Below are 22,190 nucleotides of genomic sequence, written 5' to 3' on the forward strand. Positions count from 1 at the left end.
GGCTCATGTGATCGATCAGGGAATTCCTGGCTATGAGTATGGCATTAATTCATGATTATATGTGGTATTTTCTATAAAAAGGGACATTATTGTCGATGGCGCTTACGCCATTATAAACGATGCTCCGATATAAATACAATGCCGCGCGACGCTGTGCGGCGTAAGCGCCATCGACAATAAGGTCCCTTTTTATAGAAAATACCACATATGGTGACGGTTTGCATACTCGTATGTACATAATATAGCGACTACAAACGCGTGGGTTATTGACTGCCATGACTTCAAGTGCCGGCGAAGCAACACTAGGGTTGACACTTATAATTTTGCAAATGTAAAGTCAAGTAAATCTATTCCATACACCTTAGAAGCTGAACACGTATAATTTACCAGTGCCGGAGCCGTTATGAAGAAACTCAGCATAGCGCTCCCCAAACACACTACCACGGTCAGCCATATTGCCAGACTCGTGCGTGCGAAGAGCGACGCCCCGGCGAGCGAGACGCACAACCCTATGGCGTTGAGGATGGACCGGTACAGGAACCGGTACCAGTCGCCGTCCGGTAGCGCGGGCTGGTTGTCGGAGATCAGGTATCCTGGTAAAATAGATTATATCATGTACTTAGTAACTGATGGCACGTGGGAGATCGAAGGAGTCAGGAGTCGGAGGGAAACCAGCGTGTGTCTCTTATGGCGTATATTGGTAAAGTGGACGAGTACATATTTCTTATTACTATCCTAAACCTATGTCTTTTGATTAAGGCGCCACCTATGGGCTTTCTCGTGAACTACGTACCTTGGTGGGTGCGTAAAGTAGGTGAGCCATCGAGGGTTCGATAGAGAATGGAGGGTGTCCCATAGATGGCGCGAAGAAAAATAGTATACCAATAGCCCCTCTCAACTCAGGGTGGTCGAGAATTAGTTTTTTCTTATAAAATAAACTTATATAATTTCCAATAAAGTCCAAACTCCTTTGACACTCATTAATCATAGAAGGAAGGATTCTTGTCAAGGTAAAATGCACCGTATCTACTCACCGTGAGGTCCAAAGTTCTCCACCAGCGCCTCCGTGCAAGCAGAGATACAGAGGGCGCTCGACACCACGTTCGCGAAGAAGAATAGAGTGCCGATGGCGCCTCCGAACTCGGGGCCTAACGTCCGACTTATCATAACTGGAGTGCGTTAAGAAATATACACTATTTTATTTTATACATACGAAAGCATTTTAAAGGAAAAATTTAAAATTCACCGTTTCCAGCAAGACTCAAACTTGCAACCTTTCGGAGTGCTCGTAACCAACTAAGCTACGGAATCCGAATCTTTCCATTCCTTAATTTTTTGTTGACACGCCTAAGGGAAGCGCATAGCGACATCTACCGTAGGACTGGTCCAACTTAACGACACCGGAGTTCCAAGTTATAATGAGAATTCACCAGTAATGTGCTAACTCATACTAAATTATTTTTTATCAAGCAGATACATCTGCGTCTATAGTCGTTAACTTTCAAGCTGGCCCTTTGCGGATATCTCTTTGGTAAGTAAAACCGGCGCGGCGTTCGGTCATTGGCATATAATTCTAATTGGCACCTGACCGCGGGCTAGTCTAACGCTCAAAAAACCAGTATAAGTGCGCTCTCCGATAACGCGCCTTTGTTACGCATCTCGATGACACATTTTAGACTGGTTCTGTAGCGTTCGACTCGCCGGCACTCAGTAAACGTAGAGGGACCGCGCATAGTTATTTACGATACAAGTGCGGAAAAGAGGAAATTCGAAACGAGTGGCGATAAATTAAAACACGACCGCAGGGAGTGTTTTAAATCGACACGAGTTGCGAATTACCTATTCGCACGTGTATCGTACAACGTTTTACAGTACATATGGCCCTTTAAACTTTCGACATATGCACGAAAAGTGCTATTTCACGCACTAGTGCGAGAAAATAGCACCATATGTACTGTAAAATATTTTACAGTACATATGGCCACGCCATCGCCACTCGTTTCGAATTTCCTCTTTTCCGCACTTGTATCGTAAATAACTATTTCCATTAGTTCATTTTGAATCTTATTGCAATGAACATAGAGTCGTAATTCAATAACCGGTGAAAGCGATTGAACCTTTTTTATGCAGGTCAGTAGCACGTGCGATTTTACTTACAATAGACAAAGAGTTATCCTTAAGGGGCTAGCTTGAAAGCTAACGACTATAGCAGGTCCGATCGGTAGCCTAATTCAAAGAATTCAACGAGGCTAAAATAGCACCATGAAAGGATACAGTAGACCCCTCCCCCCTCCACGGCGCCGTTGGTGGAGATGGCGCATATGGACGTGACGGTGAACACCACGATCAGGTAGGCCAGTAGGAACTGCGCCAAGGTCACCAGGAGACCCGCGTTGCCGACCAGGTACCCTGAGATTAAAGACAGACATTATCAAACAAATCAAAATGTGCCATTTTCAACCCAAAGGGTACTTATTGTCGCTTGTCAGTAAGGCGCTATTTCCATATAGCTTCAATTAGAAATCAACCTTATCGACAAGCGACAATGTGGTACCTTTTGGTTGAAAACGTCACAAATGTTTGTGTTATTTAAGTAATTACACTCTGAGACCCAGAAGCATCAGTTGTTTTGTTTCTGAATTTGGAACTTTTGAATGATGTTTTTAGGGTTCCGTAGCTAAAGGGTAAAAACGGGACCCTATTACTAAGACTCCGCTGTCCGTCTGTTTGTTACCAGGCTGTATCTCATGAATCGTGATAGCTAGACAGTTGAAATTTTCACAGATGATGTATTTCTGTTGCCGCTATAACAAATACTAAAAAGTACGGAACCCTCGGTGCGCGAGTCCGACTCGCACTTGGCCGGTTTTTTAGTTATTGTATGTCTCGATTGCGATTGAGTAACACCACATGACATGTATCATTCCGATGAAGTCATGAATCATTGTATAACATAACAATATGAGTGGTTATTTTATTAAGCAATTCATAGCAGTTCAATAGCGCACGTAGAGCCAGAAACCTTTTCGCATATCCAAATGTCCGCACCTATCACGGTTCAAACGCACCCACGTACCGAGCAATAGAATTACTAAATAACTTCTTAGCTTCAATCCAAAACGCAGACATATTCGCAGACAAGTGGCCGTCCTTACAAAGTAGTGTCAGGATTTTTTTAAACTCTACCTATGTAACTTTGTAGTATGTATGTTTAATTTAAGTTCCTAGAGATACTCGTAGTTCGAAAAATGTATACATGTTTATGATACTGACTATGTATTAACAGTATAAGTGTCTTGGCGTAGGTCGCTGTAAACTTATACTTGTGTTTGTTTGAATAAAGAATAGCAAAAGATAGGCGTCAGTAACGTAAAATATATCTACTTACTTTAAATATACCGAATTGAACTCTTAAAACTCCTCAGTCCTCATATCCTGGAGTGGACTCACCCATTCTGATGAAGACCAGAGCACTGAACATGGACAGCACGACGGGGCAGAAGACCCCAGCGAAGGTCCCGACCTTCTTGATGCCGGGCCGCTCTGAACGGAACTCTCCGAATTCCACATATCCTGGAAACAACAGAAAAATATTTTAAACAAATATCCTAGCCCATAGCAGTAGAGAAAAGAGTCAGACCATCACACATAGACCGCGAGCAAGGCGCAAATTTCGTCAGTCATCGCCTTCCGGGCGAAAACTCGTATAGCGGTAGCGGTTAACGGCTATGTATGATGAACCCTCGTGAACGTCAGCTGCCGCTTGAGGAATGGCAGCTAACGAAACGCGTAACACGGTCTTTCCACAGTGATACAATCGGCTGACGATTTTGTTAATTCACAATAGCATCTAAACTATCATCTGACAAAGTATTAAGCGGGAGGCGATGAGTAAAATTTGTTTATAGACTTTATTTGCTGCCATTCCTCAACCCACCAACGGAGCGGCAGCTGACGTTCACAAGGGTTCATCATACATAGCCGTTAACCACTACACGAATTTTCGCCCGGGAGGCGATTGGTCATGGAAATCTGTTCCTGGCCCGCGGTCTAACAAGTTACACATGTGTCCCGTTGTCCCGGCCATTTAACTAGATTTAGGTATAAAATTCAACATGTGTCAACAACTCTATTATCCCGTCTGCCGTCCCCATAATAGTTATGGCAAGCCTATAACAATTATGAATGATTCACGGTAAGTTTCACTCACGTCTCACTAGACTTATATTGACCGGGATATAGACCGTGATTGCCTTTTGTATTGTTTTTGAACTCCCGATATTTATCACCAATAATAATCACGGTCTATATCCCGGTCAATATAAGTATGGCAAGCCTAGTCTATATTCATTATGATTTCAACAATAACACTAAACTGACCTCGGTGGTTGAGAAATGCCGATTTTCACACTCGACATCCGTTTATTAGTCACGCTTTTTGCGCTAAACATCAAGGCGATGAAAAACAGGACATTATTACTTTCATATTACTACTACTACTATTTACCTCTAGTCTCTCAGAGGCCTAAAAAAGGTATCTTATATTATTAGACCCGGGATATGTCCTAAACTACGTCCAAAAGATAGGTATTGTGAATGTCATCTCGCTTTGTGTGCTAGGTGCCCCTACCAATAGAGCAGGGGATCTAGAGCAGGGCCCAACTGGGGAAGTACCTCCACCGAATTTATTGACCGAGCGTCAGCGAAGGTCTCCGTTTCAGCTTGGGCCAAAATATGTCCGGATGTTCTCCTCTACAGATCGCAATTCTCAACCAATTCTCGTGAAGTTTTGTGAGCAGGTTCGATGATGATTAAACTGATTTGTTTACGTCGAATCAGTTTTTGGAAATCATTCAAAATGGCAGAGCCAAATCAGTTTTAAGACTTTTAAGCTATACGCACGAGGTCTACAGCTCACAGAGCCACTAGTACCTAAATTGTTATGAATAAACAACAATCCATACTAATATTAATAAATGCGAAAGGGTATCTGTCTGTATGTCTGTCTGCTGTTACCTCTTCGTCACGCTTAAACCGCTGACCCGATATAGATGATATTTGGTATGGAGATAGTTTGAAATGTGGGTAGAGATATAGAATAGTTTAACCCCGAAATCATCCCTTAAGGGTGTAAAAAGGGGGGTGAAAGTTTGTATGGGGAATCAATAATTTCTTAAGTAGGGAATAAAGGTCAATATTCTAATTACTAATTCCACTACTATTAAGTACTAGAATAAATACCTACCTTCATTGGAGCTCTTTTCAGACATCTCGCAACTCTGTGTCCACTTACAGCACATATTAATCTCATTAGTCATGCGTGTTTATAGTTTATTATATTTCGGTTCTTTGATAACTCACTCATGCGCTGGAGAAACATATACAAAATTTAAAACTACCTAATTATTTATCAACAACTTTAGTGTAATTTTCAGGGTGAATGACCAACCGTTGATATAGCTAAATTGTATGAAAAAAAAAACTACTAATTTTTATGTGTCAACTGACAAAAAACGATTGATGCATTTTTTCGAAATTTTAGATAATTGACATACCTATACGATTAAAGGTATCCTATAAAAGGATATTGTGCGATATAAATGTTACCAAAGATTTGTACAGTTAAGTTCATAAATATGTTTATCTTATCTTATGGTTTTCGGGGGCCTGGTTTTTGTGCAGTTACCCCCTAGGAAAGATCAGTCCGCTCCTCAAGAGCTTTTCCCACCATCTCCATATGCCGGATGATGGAGCTCATGGGTAGCGTTTTGAATTCCCTTGATTCCAGATAGCCGGTTCCAAAGTTCTTTGTCTGTCATAAATATGTTTATATTTGATAACAAAACTCCCGTGAGACACAGACATAATATATTAATAACGGCTTAAAATACGTGAGTGACCCGTTATTAATATATCTAATATGTTTATATTTGTTCACCTTATTGCAATGTATTAAGATGAAGTAATGTATACATAATTATATATTTATGAACTCTATTATATCAAATAAATTTCGTACAACGATTAAAAATAAAAAGAAGACGGTGACGGTCGTTTTTTGACTGGATTTACGGGCCCTTTCGAACGTCAGATACCAATAATTCTTTCACACTACTTTCTGTATTAAAACCACAGACAATGAACTATGCGCGTGCGCGGCTGTACGTTGCGCCAGACCCCGGTGCACTGATTATGTTTGTCTGTGTCGTGTTTGGACGGACGGCGTTTATCGCGAGCGGTCATGCGGTGAATATGCTAAACTGTGACGGGTCAAGATGATTCATTGTTTTAAATTATTGTCCATTGGTCATGTTTTCTTCTGATTTATAATATACAGGGTGGCTAAAAAATAAGTGCATTCCCGTTGCCAGGGAGGTTTTGGTATTATTCTAAGCAACTTTTACTATGGGACCAACCACGAAACCGCGAAAAAAAAAAATTACCCTCCCATAGAAAATGGACCAGCCAAAATGTATGAAACAGCCAAATTTATTTCGCGATTTCGGGGTTGGTCCCATAGTAAAAGTTGCTCAGTATAATCCCAAAACCTCCCTGGCAATTGGAATGCACTTATTTTTTAGCCACCGTGTATGGACACTCATGGACAATTTAGAGGAACGCAAAAAAAGGTCTAATTACTGGATTACAGATGACAGCACTTCAAGTAATTTCAAATTAGTAAATAAACTTTTGCATTCCTCCACATTTGTCCATGAATGTATATTTGTTAAAATGGGCTTGGAGGTTCGAGGTATTTTACAGATAGCGCCAGCATACGTTTTATGTTACGATACATTGTGTTTCAGTTCATAAATGTAGCTTGCATGCAAGTGTGCAATTATAAAACACCTAGTTAAGAGGCCGGTGTCGATTTTAGTCGCAAAAATGTAAAATTAATAGATTTTGTCCGTGAAATTTTACACCTTTTGTTACCTAATTGCAATAACAAGAACTGGTTTCTATTAGCACGTCTTCTTATCTTACCTTTTATCAGATCAGTTTTTTGAAAACAGACTCACTAAATTAGTAATGTTTGCTTTTCTGATGGACGTTTAGGTAAACGCGCGTAAAGCACTGATTTTGTCGCTCTTATTTGTAAATTTCGTAAAGTTTGGACTGCTAAACATGGTAATTTTGTATTACACATATCCTGTACTTGACGTATATCAGACTACATTTTTATTATTATGACATTGAAGTAGTGTAAATAAAAGTTAGACGAAATCAATTTTCTCCAGAAATTACTTCAAAACAAGTGACGATTTCTCTGAAAATCGACTTAATTTTAAAGTAATTTTGATACTTAAACAATCTACAACATTTGCTGGAACTATTCTTATACATCAATTTGTATAATTTACCACCATGATTTTTTGATGATTTTTTAAAAACTGCCCCTTCTCTTCATGCATTACCGGTGACGCACGCTCGCGACCTCATTATTAATAGGCAAGATGAGAAATCGTGCTAATATAAACCAATACTTGTTATTTAGATATTACGTAACAAAACGTGTATAATTTCAACGACTAAATCTATTAATTTTACATTTTTGCTCCAAAATCGACTACGGCCTCTTAATAAAATGACCTGTGTATCCTACAAATATTGTCAAATCCTTGTATTATGAATTTTATGGCCTGGATGTTATGCTATATGCTGGATGCCCTTTTAGCCAAATCCCATAGAAGATATTTTTTATTTTATATTCCCTCGACAGGGTCGAGTGGAGGAAACGAGGGGAGGCCTTTGCCCAGCAGTGGCTACACTAAATTAGGCTAGTAAAAAAAAAAAAAAAAGAAATACCTCTTAGTAAGCTTGGCAGCAGGCTGAGCCAAATCATCTTCTTCAGTCGGTCCCTCAATACTGAGGATTGTGACATCATTTCCTTCTGCTGAAGACCAGGTTCCTCCATAGGGTCCTGTTCCTCGCCAAGCGCATGGCCTTGTGCAATTTTAATTGCATAGGTGCCGTAATCAAATTACCGTTAATTTGCACACCGTTTAGTGGGAGGAGGGCCCTGAGGTTTCGTGCCTTCAACTTTGCCCGTCATTATTACTCTTTCCAGGCTATCCGGACCAAATACTCTTACTACTAACAGCAACATACCTTCTCCGGCAGATCTGGGGGCTGGTGTGCGACCAAGCCGCGCGCGCAGGGAGCCCATGAAGCCTCGGGCCCCGCGGTTTGTGCCGGGTGACAGCGGGCTGAGAGGCTCCGCCATTGGTGGTTTTGTATCTGCAGATTAATATTAAAATATTACTGACTTGTTAAAACTTCCCTAACTTGCAGAACAATTTTTTTAATTTTCTATACTGTACAAATAGTGTAGATGAAAATCACTTCTATTAAATTTTTGCAAGAATTTTAGGCAGCCAACGGTATGTAATTTTTAAGCCAAGCCAAAGAATATTAGAACATAGAACCAAAAATTGTTATTCATTAGAATGTTCTTTTTTATAAAGCGTGCTCTGTAGCCTCCTGTGACTGTGCCTTTTCTAGGGATCAAAAGACAAACAAACAGTAGGGTAGACCGAGACGAATCAGATCACAGGGCGAATCAGATGAGACTAAAAATCTGTTGATATTTAAGCTATTTCTTACGACTGACGTCGCAGGATAAGAGAACAACCGTACGGTGACATTTTAGTGTGTTCAGATTAGGGCTCGCGGTCGAATCCGTGTTTCGTTTACACGTTTCGAATACCCGTTTCCGAATAATACGTAAACGGTTTTCTGGCCCGTTCCACACGTTTAATTAAGAAACGTGTAGTTAAGACCCGTGTACACGGATAAACGGGTATTCGAAGATACGTATCTTATTTATCCGTGGCTCCGGACACGTCCTTGACGATAGTAGCGAAGGAACGAACGCCAGCTACAAATGAATAGACAAAAGATTCATGACGAGTTCCTGTCATATTTAACCTTATTCCGTGGGTCATAGAGTCGAAATTCAATAAACGGTTTAGAAACTCCTTTCTTGAGCATGTAGTTTTTGCTTGCAATAGGTATTAAGAGTATTCACGCTTCTTATCAAAGTATAGTATTTAATATAGCACTTTAAATAGCTACTTTTTTTTACGTTGCGGGTTAGCAATATAATATAAAAACCTGCTAGTACCTATTTAAAAAGAATATTAGAACCATCGAGTTCAGTATGTAGGCAGGAAGTCAAACTAATGTTCGAAATTGGCATTAAGTAAGTATTTATAAAAAAATACAATTTTAACTTGCTTCTTTATTTTAAGTTTAATTTAAGAACATGATATGAAATTGTATTTCTTGTCATATAATGTAGGTAAACCTTATAAAACAAAGTCCCCCGCCGGGTCCGTATGTCTGTCTGTATGTTCGCGATAACCAGACCTCACCTATGAATGAAGTTTTTCTTTGGTAATGTTTGTGTATATTTTGTTAAGGTTTTGTTTAAATTGGTAGAAATATGACGATGTTTGCTAATGAAGTTAGAAAAAATCACGCTGGCTTAATCGAAAACGCTGCCCAATCTATTTGATATCAATGTATGGTGGACTTGTCTCTCTTTCATTGGTCTACAAAAAAGTGCGCGATGGCTGTCTGTCTATATTTTAAGAATAATTAACCCATTATTAACTTTTTAAAAAACCGGACAAGTGCGAGTCGGACTCGCCCACCGAAGGTTCCGTACAAATACATCTGTAAAAATTTCAACTGTCTAGCTATCACGGTTCATGAGATACAGCCTAGTGAGTGGTGACAGATAAATGGACATTGAACTCTTAGTATGATTAGGCTTCCGAAGTGAATACTTGTTACAGAATGTATTTTATTATGCTTGACTCTCCATGCGAAGCCGGGGCGGGTCGCTATAGTTATTAATAAACACTTTAAATCAACTTGATAAAATTGCACCTTCTCAATAAATTCTAATTGTTTTTACTTTAGGTACCTCTTACCACAGTAAAACGCTTTTTAGTGCGGTGCAGCTACAAAACAATTGAAAACATTTTCTTGTGCAGATGTTTTGACCTTATTACAACGACATAAAGCTTTTAATTGGCGGTGACACTTGTGATAATAGTTTGGGAACCTACATGTTTTCGACGATGACAAACAAAAGGATATTGGAAAACAATGGATGGATGGACCACCGGTCGGCAACGTGCGCATTTAAGTTTATTACCTGAACGCTAGTGCGAAAGTGACCAAAGTGAATTATGAATGATTACCAATTTAAAGATCTATCTTAATGTAATTAGCAATATTATCGCAAGTTATCCAAGGTAGTATGGGTTTTTATGGTTCTTGGGTAAAATTACTCGATAATCCCGCTTTTGTGTACCTACTAATAACTTTTTTGCACCGTTGGCAGGTTTGTTGTTTTCGCAAAGCAGTAATAGATCCGAGATAAAAATAACCACGAAATAATTAAACTGTTATTTTTAATTAATATTGTATTCTGTCTGCACACCTATTATTAACGAAAATACTATACCATTATGTAATTATAAAAAAAAACTATGATTGATATCAAATTTTTGTAATTAGCTTAGAAGCGATCGGTTTTATTAAATGATATAAATAGTTTAAAATAAAAATTATGTATCCCTACTATTAAACATAGGAAGATTAGGAAGATGGCTCAGTACCTATGGTTTATCAATACGGTTAAAAACAATTAAAAAAAAAAAAGTAATTGTGCGGTTTTATGAAACCACGATGCAAGTGAAACTTTTTTCGGATTGTAGGCATTTAACTAAAAAAATCGGAAATTAATTCGATTTACGGTATTAAAATCGCGGTTTTAATCTCAACTTAATAAATTGGGGCAATAGAATAAAAGCTTCACTTTAAACATCGTACGACAAACGAATTCATCTGAAGTCAACATAATAATAGTGGACCTTGTTACCATTGTACATTGGCTCAAACTGGTTCGGAGTATTTGGACCCGTTCGGAACGGTCTTAAGTACCCGTGTAAACGGAGATACGTGTCTGAGATACGTTTCTTGGGAACGTTCCTTCGAAACGTTTTCGAATCCCGGCGGTTCCGTGTAAACCGGGTTCTTAGTACCGCCGGGCTTAAGAACACGGGTATTCGTATCGGCGTATAACACGGATACCGGGAGCCCTAGTTCAGATCAATGCAATATTTCAGATATCAACAGATGTTTCATCGTGATCCGATTCACCCTGTGATCTTATTCGCCTCGGTCTACCCCATGTCACAAATAATAGATGTAACACAGCCCTAAATTATTATTTCTATATGGTCTAACACTATATAATTTCGGATACTCCGAGTCACAAAAAAAAATTGTTTAAACCTTATTGATTCATAAGCCAATGTTTTGATCCACAATCCCAGTATGACACATTATAAAACCCACTTTAATTTTATGGTCTGACTAAGGAGATCTTAAGTGGACATAAACTTACAAGGTTGTTTTTGTTTGCAATTGGATTAGTTAATGAGAATAATATCAAATTGGCATGGCATACTCACTTAAATGTATATCTTCCATTACATCTAACTGATCAGCCTAATTTTACTACAGTATATATTTTTTTTCCAACATTCAGACACAAAGTAACACTTGGTAACTTAATTATCCTTAAGAGAAACCTTTAATTCAGTTACTTGGCATAGCTCTATCTAAGCAAGCAGTAGTTATGTGAGCAATTGGCATAACAATGTACAATCAGTGCCTACTGGAACCAGATCCAAGAAAAAAAACTTTAATCTGTGCTATTGTTGTGAGAAGTGAGCAAAGTACTCTCGCAATTTTAGTCACCGCTTATCCGGTGTCTTTTGTGACCTAATTCACTAGCTTACAGATGAAATCATCACTTTAAAACACTAGACTTTAAACTCCTTATGTGTGTATATATTTTTTAAGTTTCTTAGTTCAACGTTGATAGATCTTAAAACACACGCATAACTAATTAAGCGTTAAATTAGAAAAAAACTACGTGAGACAACGGCTGTAAATCCGCTTAGTTAGAAGGAGAACAACTAAAAAACTACTCACGGTTTCTTCAATAATGGGGCGTCAAATTATTGGTACAGCTGTTGAACATCGCTATAATGGCAGTTTGAAGCCATAGCTTTGTTTCCGAGTGTAAATATTGTTTGTTATCTTTGCGAGAACGATGATACGCACGGAAATACGAATTCAATTGATAATACAAATTACAATACAAAGTCGGAAATTTTGACAGGAAGTAAGTTAGTGTCAAGTTCGAGCAAAGTAAAATTAATCTTTAAATTATTTGTAACGACAAGAAACCACTAGTACATATTAAATGTTGATAAAATTTACATTTATGTAATCATGAAGTTATATCGAGTATGATTGGGTAGCACATATTTATTTATAAAAAGTATTAATATAATATTAATTGTAAATATAAAGTCTACTCGAACGTTTGATTTTCGTGTCTGTCACTGTCATTTCTAAAAAAAAAATTCTTAACAAATTATGGCCTGGATGCGAGTCCTTTAAGCCAAATCTTTGTTTTGCTTTTTTTAAATACCTAAATGAATGTTTTAACTAATGACTCTAATGAGTAATAACAAAAAGCCAAAACGATTTTGATAGCACACGCAGCACGCAGTGCAAGTGTTATTTAATTTATTTAAGTGCAAGTGACGAACGAGAAGTTTGACGTTTAAAACAAAGATAGATATAACCCGTGGGCACTAGTTTTTACGAAAGCGACTGCCACCTGGCCTTCCAACCCAGAGGGGAAACTAGGCCTTTATACTACTCTTTGGATATAACTCCGTAATAGATGGATACAGTCTAAGGAAAAAACGTGCCTCGAAAATCACGAAAATTTGATTCTCGCTCAGAGGGCGCTACTAGCTTTGGCCTACTGTCGTATAGATGGCGTTGACGGTTTCGTTTGTTATTTAACAATTTTAACGCATATCAGTGAAAGAACATGGGTCAAAATCATAAAAATAATTAATGCAAATAAAAAAAATCATTTATCCATATTTAAATACATTTTATTGTATTTTTATAAATCTTCATTTTTAGTTTTAAAGTGTATCGACAGATGGCAGTGAATTTACTGGGGTTACAAAATTTTCTATGACAGTACCGCTCTAGTATAAGTTACTCTATGGTTTAAAATAACACTTGCACTGCGTGTGCTATCAAAATCGTTGCATACTTATACTGATCTAACTCTGAAGTTCCCTCCACACTCATGCGCGAAGCCGTGAACGCGAGTCTGGAGTCTAGTTCGCTAATTAGCGAAATCGACTCCACACTCGCGTTCGCGGCTTCGCGCATGAGTGTGGAGGACCCTTGAAAACCAAAAGAAAGGGAGGAGGTAAGTTTTTGTTCTTATTTACTGACAGATTTGTTTTGCCAGACTATAGCAGTCTTTGTATATCAAAGGCCGTATATGTCGCGTTTGCGTGAGATACAAACTCTTTAAATAGCTATATGGACAACTTAGCTATTATTATTAACAGGAATCTTGCTACACCACAACTCTGGCCACAATAACATTTACCTGTAAGGCATGTCTAATTTTGTATTCCCAAACTCGATTTGCAACTTTCACTTTACGTATGCACAAGTGCATAAGCATGAACACCCACAACTCACAAGATGGGATTTGTTTCACTTTTCCTCTGAGGGCCCTCAGAGTTTATGACTTCCTATTCCAAGTAGAAAAATAGAAATAACACAAACATTGTTTTGAACTGGTATTTATTTTACCTTATTGCCTGAAGATAAAATCACAAACTCATAATCAATCTTGGAAAAAAATTACAAACCAAATTGTATGTACTGGTGGACTTAAAAATGAGACATTAATTATATTCTGTCTAGTGACTCTAGCATGATGATGCTATTTCCTCTGATTACCTGAAAAAAGGTAGAGAAAATTAGAAACATTAAAATATATTACTTCCATAAACTCCTTTTTCTTGTGGAACAGAGAAAGAGAATTTCTACAATCCAGATACTTAACAGATATTATAACAAGAGGAAAAGGTCCACATGACAAAGAATAATTGAATTGTAAATTAAAAAATCATCTTTATTTTACTCTGATGAGCTGAAGTAATAATAGCAGTATTGTTAGGCGGGTTTTAGTGTCACGCGGACCGTCCGTGTGGATTGCTCTGCACCGGATCAATATGTATTAAGTTTAGGGAGCGTTTTTAGAGTGTACAGCTTTCTCATACAATTTGGTGGTGCAGAGCGATCTGCACGGACGGTCCGCATGACACTAAAACCTGCCTTAATTATTTGTGATATTTTCAAATGAAAGGTGTTACATTTGTGACCCACCATATAATGTTTTTACAATAAGTGTCATAACAAATTTACATTTTAAATCAATGCAATGCCAATGACACACTTACCACCATGCCAATGTTGTTCCTCTGACCATCCTTGGACTCCTCCACCGACTCGTCAAGCACCAGGTTCATGAAGGGATCAAACCCCCGAAGCACCCCGGTGACTGCACGTCCCGCATTCAACTTAAGGGACAGCTTCTTGTCCATGAACCTAAGAAATGAACGATAATTAAGGAACTTCTCTTTTAATAACAAGAAATAATTATTTCTTGGGACATTTCGGAATCTCACTCCATAATTCATACTTGGGGTTCATCCATTAATTAGATCACACACAACTTGAAGATTTTTTGACCCCTCCCACCCTCCATGTCACACCTGGTCACATTTGGCTATCCCCTATATCCCTGGTGTGACGTCATATTTGCTAATTTTGTTTTCAAGAAAATCAACAATTAATTTTCTCTTAGTTTTTTATTTTAACAAAAAAACATTTTTGACATTAGCATTCTTTGAATAAAAAATCCATTTTCGGTTACAGATGTAGTTAAAGTGACATCAAAGTTAAGTTATTACACAATAAGTACCTATGTAGGTTTAGAAAAGAGATATCGAAACTCCCGGCAGAATAAATTTTCGTAAGGAACTCGTAAGGAACGAATGGCATGTGTTAAATTTGCTGTCAAAAAGCGAAATACGGGAGTTTATTTAAGTATAAAATATGTTACTAAATTATAAACTGCATTAAACAGTAGACTAAAACCTAAAAACGCAAAACATAGATATGTTAGGTTACAACGGCGTGTAGGACTAGGACGCCAACTTGAAATTAAGAAAAATACCAATAGTAGCAGTAGTTTACTTACTTCTTCAATTCTGGAGGATGTGCTTTCGACATTTTGCAATTTTTTTGGTTGTTAAAAGAATTAAACTACTAGTTTCTTCTTTAATAAAACGTTTTCGCCAAACAACGAAGTGAACGAAACAACACAAACCGGGAAATTTAGTGTGACCATATGAGAATGTGATGTGACAGAAGTGGAAAAAATCATAGATAGAGAGTGTAATATTTTTGAAAAATTAAGGTTTCATATAAATTACATCAAAACATGGTTTTTTTGCGATTATAAGAGTTAATCGATTTCATTTCAAAATATTATAATTATAACTCGCTCAACTTTTATTATTTAGCTGGTCACACTTAAACTGAAAGGAACGTTCATAGACCTTTATAATTTGTTTCAAAATGAACAAAGTTTTTTGCTTGCACATGAAGACAAAAAATGTCTACTTACTTAATTTTACTCAAAACTTGTTTTATAAGTTATTTTACATGTCGTCTGTAAATATAATTTTTTTATTCTTACAGTGGTGTAACAACTCGATTAACGGAAAAAAGAATGTGAATGTACCCCAATTCCCGTGCTTTCCTGGTGTTGCTACTGATAAAAATGATAAAAAAGTTGGTACTTCGATAGCAAAAAATTGTTTGGGAAAGTTGTTGTTGAAAGCGACAAAATATTAAATTGCAGTGTTAAACTTAATAAAATAAAATAAACTCGAATCATAATATTTAGAAAGTGATATTGCCACTGAGAAAATGGTGTCTTATCGGTTACACAACTCATTTGTAGAGCTACGTCTCGCATACGCTTACGCTATAAATTTGCTATGCTAAAATTGGTAGGATTTTAGTCACACGTCCCAACACAAACCTAAAAACAAACCATGTGGTAGATGTAGGTACATAGCTATATAAACAAGAAGATACAATAGCAACAAGTCTACAGACAGCTGCTGGGAGGATGCTGATTGTGAGGTATCTCTGTAAACAGTGACTTTCTATGTCCTAAAAATGACTTAAGTGATTTTATATAGGTAATATCAGTTCCTAGTGGAAGTTTGTGATTGTGTTTTCGCTCAAAAATGGATGAGTCTGGGATTGATATGGGATTCGATCTCGCCTCACTTTTGACGAACGACTACGGCGGTGATCAAAAGATATTGGAGGAGATGACTGCGGCGCAGCAGCAACAGGATTTTATGTTCTACGAACTTAAGTCGAAAGCTGTGCCGATCACAGAAAGGTGAGTTTTAGTCTAACTTTAACTCTCAATCCTATGAAGTTAATAAAGTTTGCTCAGATGAATATTTTTGGCACTGCGAATGAATGAGGAACAATTTCTCTGAAGTCAGCGCCCGCGACCTTGAAACCTGGTTTTGGCAAGTCCCCCGTTCCGTGCATTTGTTTATCTTCACTAGACATTATAGACAAGATGTGAGAGCCGGACGTCTGAGTAGCTCGGTTAATTATTGCTTTACATATCGTCAAACGGGTCATTATAATGTAATTAGTGTAGTTCCCAGAGTTTGAACAAATATTTAGCAATGGGGATTGAGGTATTTTGGTTTTAGGTCGGGTAACATTATATGTTTACTTTTTTACTCGAGTTTCCCGCCATTTTGGCAAATTACGGGCGCCATTACGTAGAATTAAAACAGTAATACAAATACAGTTCTATTAGAAGTATTAGAACAAATTAAATTATTTGCAGATTTTTTAAAATAAAGATAAAGATAGTTTATTATTCAAGTAGGCATATTACAATGCGCTTATGAACGTCAAATAAAGCTACGCCGGCTCTAACCCTACGCCTCTGCCTCGAGAAGATTGAAATCCCCCCTCAATTGGAGGAGGGTATCTCAATATGGGACCGGCAAAACATTCGGCGGGACACATCTTTTCAAAACATTACATCTTAATCATCTTATAATTAACAACTGCATTACGATTTACGAGTAAATAAGAAAAAATACAATTATAATTACTTTTGTTTTTATTTCAAGTAGAAACACTAGGTACTATATAAATCTTAACTAATTATTCTTTTTAGGGTTACGTACCTCAAAAGGAAAAAACGGAACCCTTATAGGATCACTCGTGCGTCTGTCTGTCTGTCTGTCACAGCCTATTTTCTCCGAAACTACTTGACCAATTAAGTTGAAATTTGGTACACATATGCATGTTTGTGACCCAAAGATGGACATGTAACGTTAACAAATTAATTTTACCCACGGGGGCCACTTTTGGGGGGTAAATGAGAAAATTAAAAAATAAAGTTTGTCAAACTATATCGTGTATACATATCAAATGAAAGAGCTCATTGTGAGAATCTGAAATATTTTTTTTTACAATTTTAAGATAAATAGTTTAGAAGTTATTCTAAGAAAATAGGCAAAAAATGACCATTCCCCCCCCTTTATCTCCAAAACTACTGGGTAAATTTTTGAAAAAAATACACAAAATAGATCTTTACCTATAGATCACCGGAAAACCTATTAGAAATGTGCAGTAAAGCGTGAGTCGGACTTAATTACTTCGTTTTTGATCCGACCCCTACGGGTTTTTTAAAGACATTTCACATAAAAAATACATTGTTTAAATTGTGTAATGTACGGAACCCTTGGAACGCGAGTCCGACTCGCACTTGGCCGGTTTTTCTTAGTATATATGCCAGTTTTCAGTTTAGTAATGCAGTTTTTATTTATTTTCATTAGTTTACAATTGGAATACGATTTTGAATGCCTGGGAAGCGACGTCATGCAGTGTCTTTTTAGTGAAGTCTAAGGTCTATCATACTTTTGACCTCCTTTGTTTACGTAGTACTTATCACGTGTTATACCTAGTACCTACATTGTGTAACGAGGGGAGTACCTAAGTAAAATCTCGCAAACGAGGTGCACAGATTCACGACAGCCGCAGGCTGGAGTGAATTAGACTCGGGTTTGCAATATTTTTAGCTCCGGAGTTACACATAATGTTTTTCATTACACTTGCAATAAAAGAAACCGGCAAAGTGCGCGTCGGACTCGCGCATCGAGGGTTCCGTGCTTTTTAGTATTCGTTGTTACAGCGGCGACAGAAATACATCATCTCTGAAAATTTCAACTGTCTAGCTATCACGGTTCCCGTAGCAATAGGGTCCCGTTTTTACCCTTTGGGTACGGAACCCTAAAAAAAGGCTTATCCATATTATGCTTTCGTGACCATATTGCATCCGTCAGCCGCCCATTGGTGATCAGTGTGATTGATCACCGACCAGCCGTCATAGAAAATGACATGACGAACGCCTCGGCCCGAGCCCGGCCCGGTCTAGAGCCCCCTATCATAGCCCCTACGCTCGCGAACGCGAGTATGGCATCGATTTCGCAGATCTGCGAACTCGACTCCACACTCGCGTTCGCGGCTTCGCGCCGCTATCACAGAATAAATGCCGCGATTCGCGCACGAGTGTGGAGGCTTAAGGAGCCCACTGACTATCAGTCCGCCGGACGATATCGGCCTGTCAGTTGTTCGGAACTGTCAAATTTTTGTTCTAACTGACAGGCCGATATCGTCCGGCGGACTGATAGTCAGTGGTCCCCTTTAGCGTGAGGCGTGAGTCATCCTTAACCCGTGCGAAGCCGGGACGGGTCGCTAATTTATAAATATAGTGTGCTAAGTTTAAAAAAATGTCTAGGTCGGATATTTTACTTGAAAGTTATATAATTATTATAAAAACTATCTGTCATAGGGACCATCATTAGACGCGAGAGGTACTTATATACTATTCCTAAGATGATCCATGTATTCTGATGCATCACTGTACTGTACATGTATACAATAATAAACAATAAACAATATAGTAAATTGTTAACCAAGGGATGAAAGGCACTTCAATGCTGCCGAGGTATTTTGGCGCTCGAACGCAGTGAGAGCGCTAATAGCTCGGGGCTAAAATGATGCCTTTCACCCGAGTTAAACACTCTACTTTTCATTTCGAATACGAGGAAAGTAAAATGAATGTGTTTTTGAAATATATGACTAAGTATACATTTTTATAGTATTTCTTGAGGGTACTTTCAATTAACAATGGCAAAAGTATCGTTATTTATGGAATGGAGAGTCAAATATCAGACTGCAAATTGTATAACAAATCCATTTAAACTCAAATTTCAATTGCTTATAGTATAAAAATTAGAAAAATCGTATTTCGAACGTAAAACGTTCTAGTGCAGATACGTATAATTTTCTGCACAACTTTTAGAACAACAACGACCCTCTTTCAGAGCATGAGAAATGAAAAATATAAATATATCGCATTTGCTCTCCTTTCTTATCGTTGAAATTGCACCGGTAGCGCATTGATAACGCAATCTGACGTTTGGGGCATTTAGTTATTTAATCATGTTAACAAAATACTCCTTTTTCGAAATTAAACTTTAATATTTATTTATATCTTAGGTTACAACATGCACCCGTTAGGGCATAGCAACATAGTTACTTAAATAATACTTAGTCTAAATTATATTTTAACAGCTATACATTATTCACCAGCTTAAATTATATTAAATTATAATTTATCATAAAGTTATCCCAATATTAATATTTTTACAATTACAAATTTTTACATTATTATTATGAAATTCAATTTATTCCAAATTATCATTTAAGAAATCATTTAAAGAATAAATAATAGCATTTGTGTAACAAAAATTCCTTGATTGCCTTATAAAATAATTTATAATTATTGTGCGACTTGATTTTGTTTGGCAGTTTATTGTATACCCGGATTGCTGTATATTGTGGGCTATTGGATAGCATTTTTGTTCTGGAAGGGGGGATAACAAGCTGATATTTTCTCCGGACACTATTTGGTTCCTTAAATAAATATTTATATTTCCACGCATATATGGCTAATGATAGGATATACTGGCACGGCAATGGCAGTATCCCGTGTTCCTCAAAATAGGGTCTGCTGCTTTCAGGGCATTGAATGCCAACCATTATTCGGACGCATTTTTTTTGCATGACAAATAAATCCTCGGAATCTGTGCTGTTGCCCCACAGCATGATTCCGTAACTTAACCGCGAGTGTGCTAATGCATGATAGGCCGATAGAGCAGTTTTTAAGTCTGTTGTCCTACGAAGGTTGTACAGTGCATATAGGAAGCTTGAGATTTTGGTTTTAGTTATTTCTATGTGTTTTTTCCAGTTTATGTTACTGTCTAGGGATATTCCTAACATATATTATATCATAATAATAAGTGGGTCGTATTAAAGAAAACTTAGACTATCACATGATGTAGACAGACTTGAGATGTCAGTTCTTATCGTTATCTCCGTAGGTTTATTTGTAGCCGATGTCATTGTACTGTTTATTATTTAAATTTAAAATTAGAATCATTAAATGAAATTAAACGCGTTCGAGAGAAGACATTTATCTGAAACTAAGGCTTCGTACACACGATATTGTCCTGCACGTTTTTTTGCATAGTGGCGCATACTTTGTTCATAGAACCATTCACACGGTGTGTGTACTGAAAAAAAACGTACATTCTTTATACGGTTAAACGGATACTCACCGGACTTGTCAAGCAAATCGAATCAACTTCGTATTCGGTTTGCAGTGGCGCGTAGTATAGTTCTGTTTCATCCCTAGTAGCTAAGGTTATTAGCATTAGCACCTATCTTCACCTTTAGACATACTTTTTTTTTTCATCTAGTTTTTAATCCACTAACTGGTCGCCCAAGATACAGGCAATGCCTAGTTTGGGGACCCCTGTTCATACTGTTATAAATGTACCGCTGTATGCGCGCAACCTGGACCTCATGTATACTCCATCTGCAAATTCCCATCTTTGTGTGCAAAATAAATATATTTTTCATTTTTTTTTTCATTCACGGCACGATGTTATACGTTTTTTATCGAACAGCAATCGAACAAACGTCTATAGTACTCGAGCGTCTTTCTGAAGGGATCGCTCGTACTTTCTTTGTAATTTCGTGCTTATTTCAAAATGGTTGATAACGAATTATTAATTAATTTAGTGGAACAAAACTTGCAATAGGCATCTGAAGGAAATTAAAAAAAACTGTTTCCTCGTTCCTAAGTTTAGCGTACCTTTTCAATTTTTTACTACGCACTGATTTTTATAGTGTATTTAAGATAAGCATTCATTTTTGATATAATTTATAGTCAAAAATATCAATATATAGTTAAAAAAAATACCTTTTTCTCAAACATGCTATGTAATATTGATATTACGTTCTTTATATTAGGCTGGGAAATATTACGTTTCAGGCGCGGCTAGACGAGAGGTCTGTAATGAAATTTCATACAAAGTTGCAGGCCTAGGCCGGGAAGTGGCTTTTTTTTTAATTTCTATTTCACATATAATTGTAGCACAGCATCATGGCATTCAGCCATTAAAAAAAACTATAAGCAATATTTGCTTTTTGGTTCGTTTATGACATTCTGCCAATACGCCTATTATTATTTTTTTTAACCTGACGGGCTCTATGGCACTAGGGCCATTAGAGCGGTAGGACTGTGTGGGGGGTGGTAGCCTGGGGAAATTCCAGTACCCTTCCGCGTCACACGAGACGGTTTTGCTACGCTGGAATAGTTAATTAAAAAAAAGCGATATTTGATTGATATATATAGTTGGTCAAGCAAATCTTGTCAGTACATTAGAACAAAAAAACTATACTCATTCTTTTCTTTTGGGTGTTAGTACTAGAGTAAGACAAAGATAGTATGATTCTCTCTGTCTAAGTTTGAGAAAAGCACTATACATACATCGGCGTAAATACGGGTTGTCGGCCTCATAACTATCCGGCCTCACTACGTTCGGCCGTATATTCTATTCGGCCGGCAACCCCTTCCTTCCCGGCCTCTGTAGTAATGTACTATTAAACCAATTACTTAAAAACTCCCTTAAATTGCATTAAGAATAAGAATACATTTATTGCCACACAACAAAAGAAAAATTACAGGAATATAAAAATAACAAAAAAAATTGGCATGCGCGACAAAAGAAACGGGCTCAGCATAT

The 22,190-nt window shown here is 37.5% G+C and overlaps 3 protein-coding genes across 4 annotated transcripts in view; 1 reads left to right on the plus strand and 2 right to left on the minus strand.

Moving 5' to 3' along the window:
- LOC134751525 (solute carrier family 12 member 9) overlaps positions 1-12,194 on the minus strand; it is a 50,790-nt gene extending 38,596 nt beyond the window's left edge. Inside the window, exons 1-6 of the mRNA XM_063686963.1 lie at positions 12,016-12,194; positions 8,110-8,238; positions 3,451-3,573; positions 2,275-2,409; positions 1,035-1,169; positions 388-593 (exon numbers count right to left, since the gene is read on the minus strand). Coding sequence (XP_063543033.1) covers positions 388-593; positions 1,035-1,169; positions 2,275-2,409; positions 3,451-3,573; positions 8,110-8,224 — 714 coding nt within the window. The 5' untranslated portion in view covers positions 8,225-8,238; positions 12,016-12,194. The remainder of the gene's footprint in view (positions 1-387; positions 594-1,034; positions 1,170-2,274; positions 2,410-3,450; positions 3,574-8,109; positions 8,239-12,015) is intronic.
- A 1,502-nt stretch (positions 12,195-13,696) lies between these two features.
- On the minus strand, positions 13,697-15,319 carry LOC134751523 (small nuclear ribonucleoprotein G). Its single transcript, XM_063686961.1, has 3 exons — positions 15,179-15,319; positions 14,376-14,523; positions 13,697-13,872 (listed from the first exon to the last, which is right to left on the minus strand). The coding sequence occupies exons 1-3, from the start codon at positions 15,208-15,210 to the stop codon at positions 13,822-13,824; spliced, it is 231 nt and encodes a 76-aa protein (XP_063543031.1). The 5' UTR covers positions 15,211-15,319; the 3' UTR covers positions 13,697-13,821.
- A 652-nt stretch (positions 15,320-15,971) lies between these two features.
- The window catches only part of LOC134751511 (transcription factor EB), a 192,156-nt gene continuing 185,937 nt past the window's right edge, over positions 15,972-22,190 (plus strand). The window contains exon 1 of one of the 2 annotated variants that reach the window (XM_063686938.1): positions 15,972-16,399. In XM_063686938.1, coding sequence (XP_063543008.1) covers positions 16,239-16,399 — 161 coding nt within the window. In that variant the 5' untranslated portion in view covers positions 15,972-16,238. The remainder of the gene's footprint in view (positions 16,400-22,190) is intronic. The other variant, XM_063686936.1, reaches the window with a different exon arrangement.

This window comes from Cydia strobilella, chromosome 22, assembly GCF_947568885.1.
Source record: "Cydia strobilella chromosome 22, ilCydStro3.1, whole genome shotgun sequence".
Taxonomy (NCBI): Eukaryota; Metazoa; Arthropoda; class Insecta; order Lepidoptera; family Tortricidae; genus Cydia; species Cydia strobilella.

Bases quoted from the DNA above. Each gene is read 5' to 3' on its own strand.
- LOC134751523 (XM_063686961.1), bottom strand. From the start codon at position 15,210: ATGTCGAAAGCACATCCTCCAGAATTGAAGAA. The intron at 14,524-15,178 runs GTAAGTAAACTA...TTCATTTCTTAG, and splicing joins CATCCTCCAGAATTGAAGAA to GTTCATGGACAAGAAGCTGT. The intron at 13,873-14,375 runs GTAAGTGTGTCA...ACCTTTTTTCAG, and splicing joins GGAACAACATTGGCATGGTG to GTAATCAGAGGAAATAGCAT.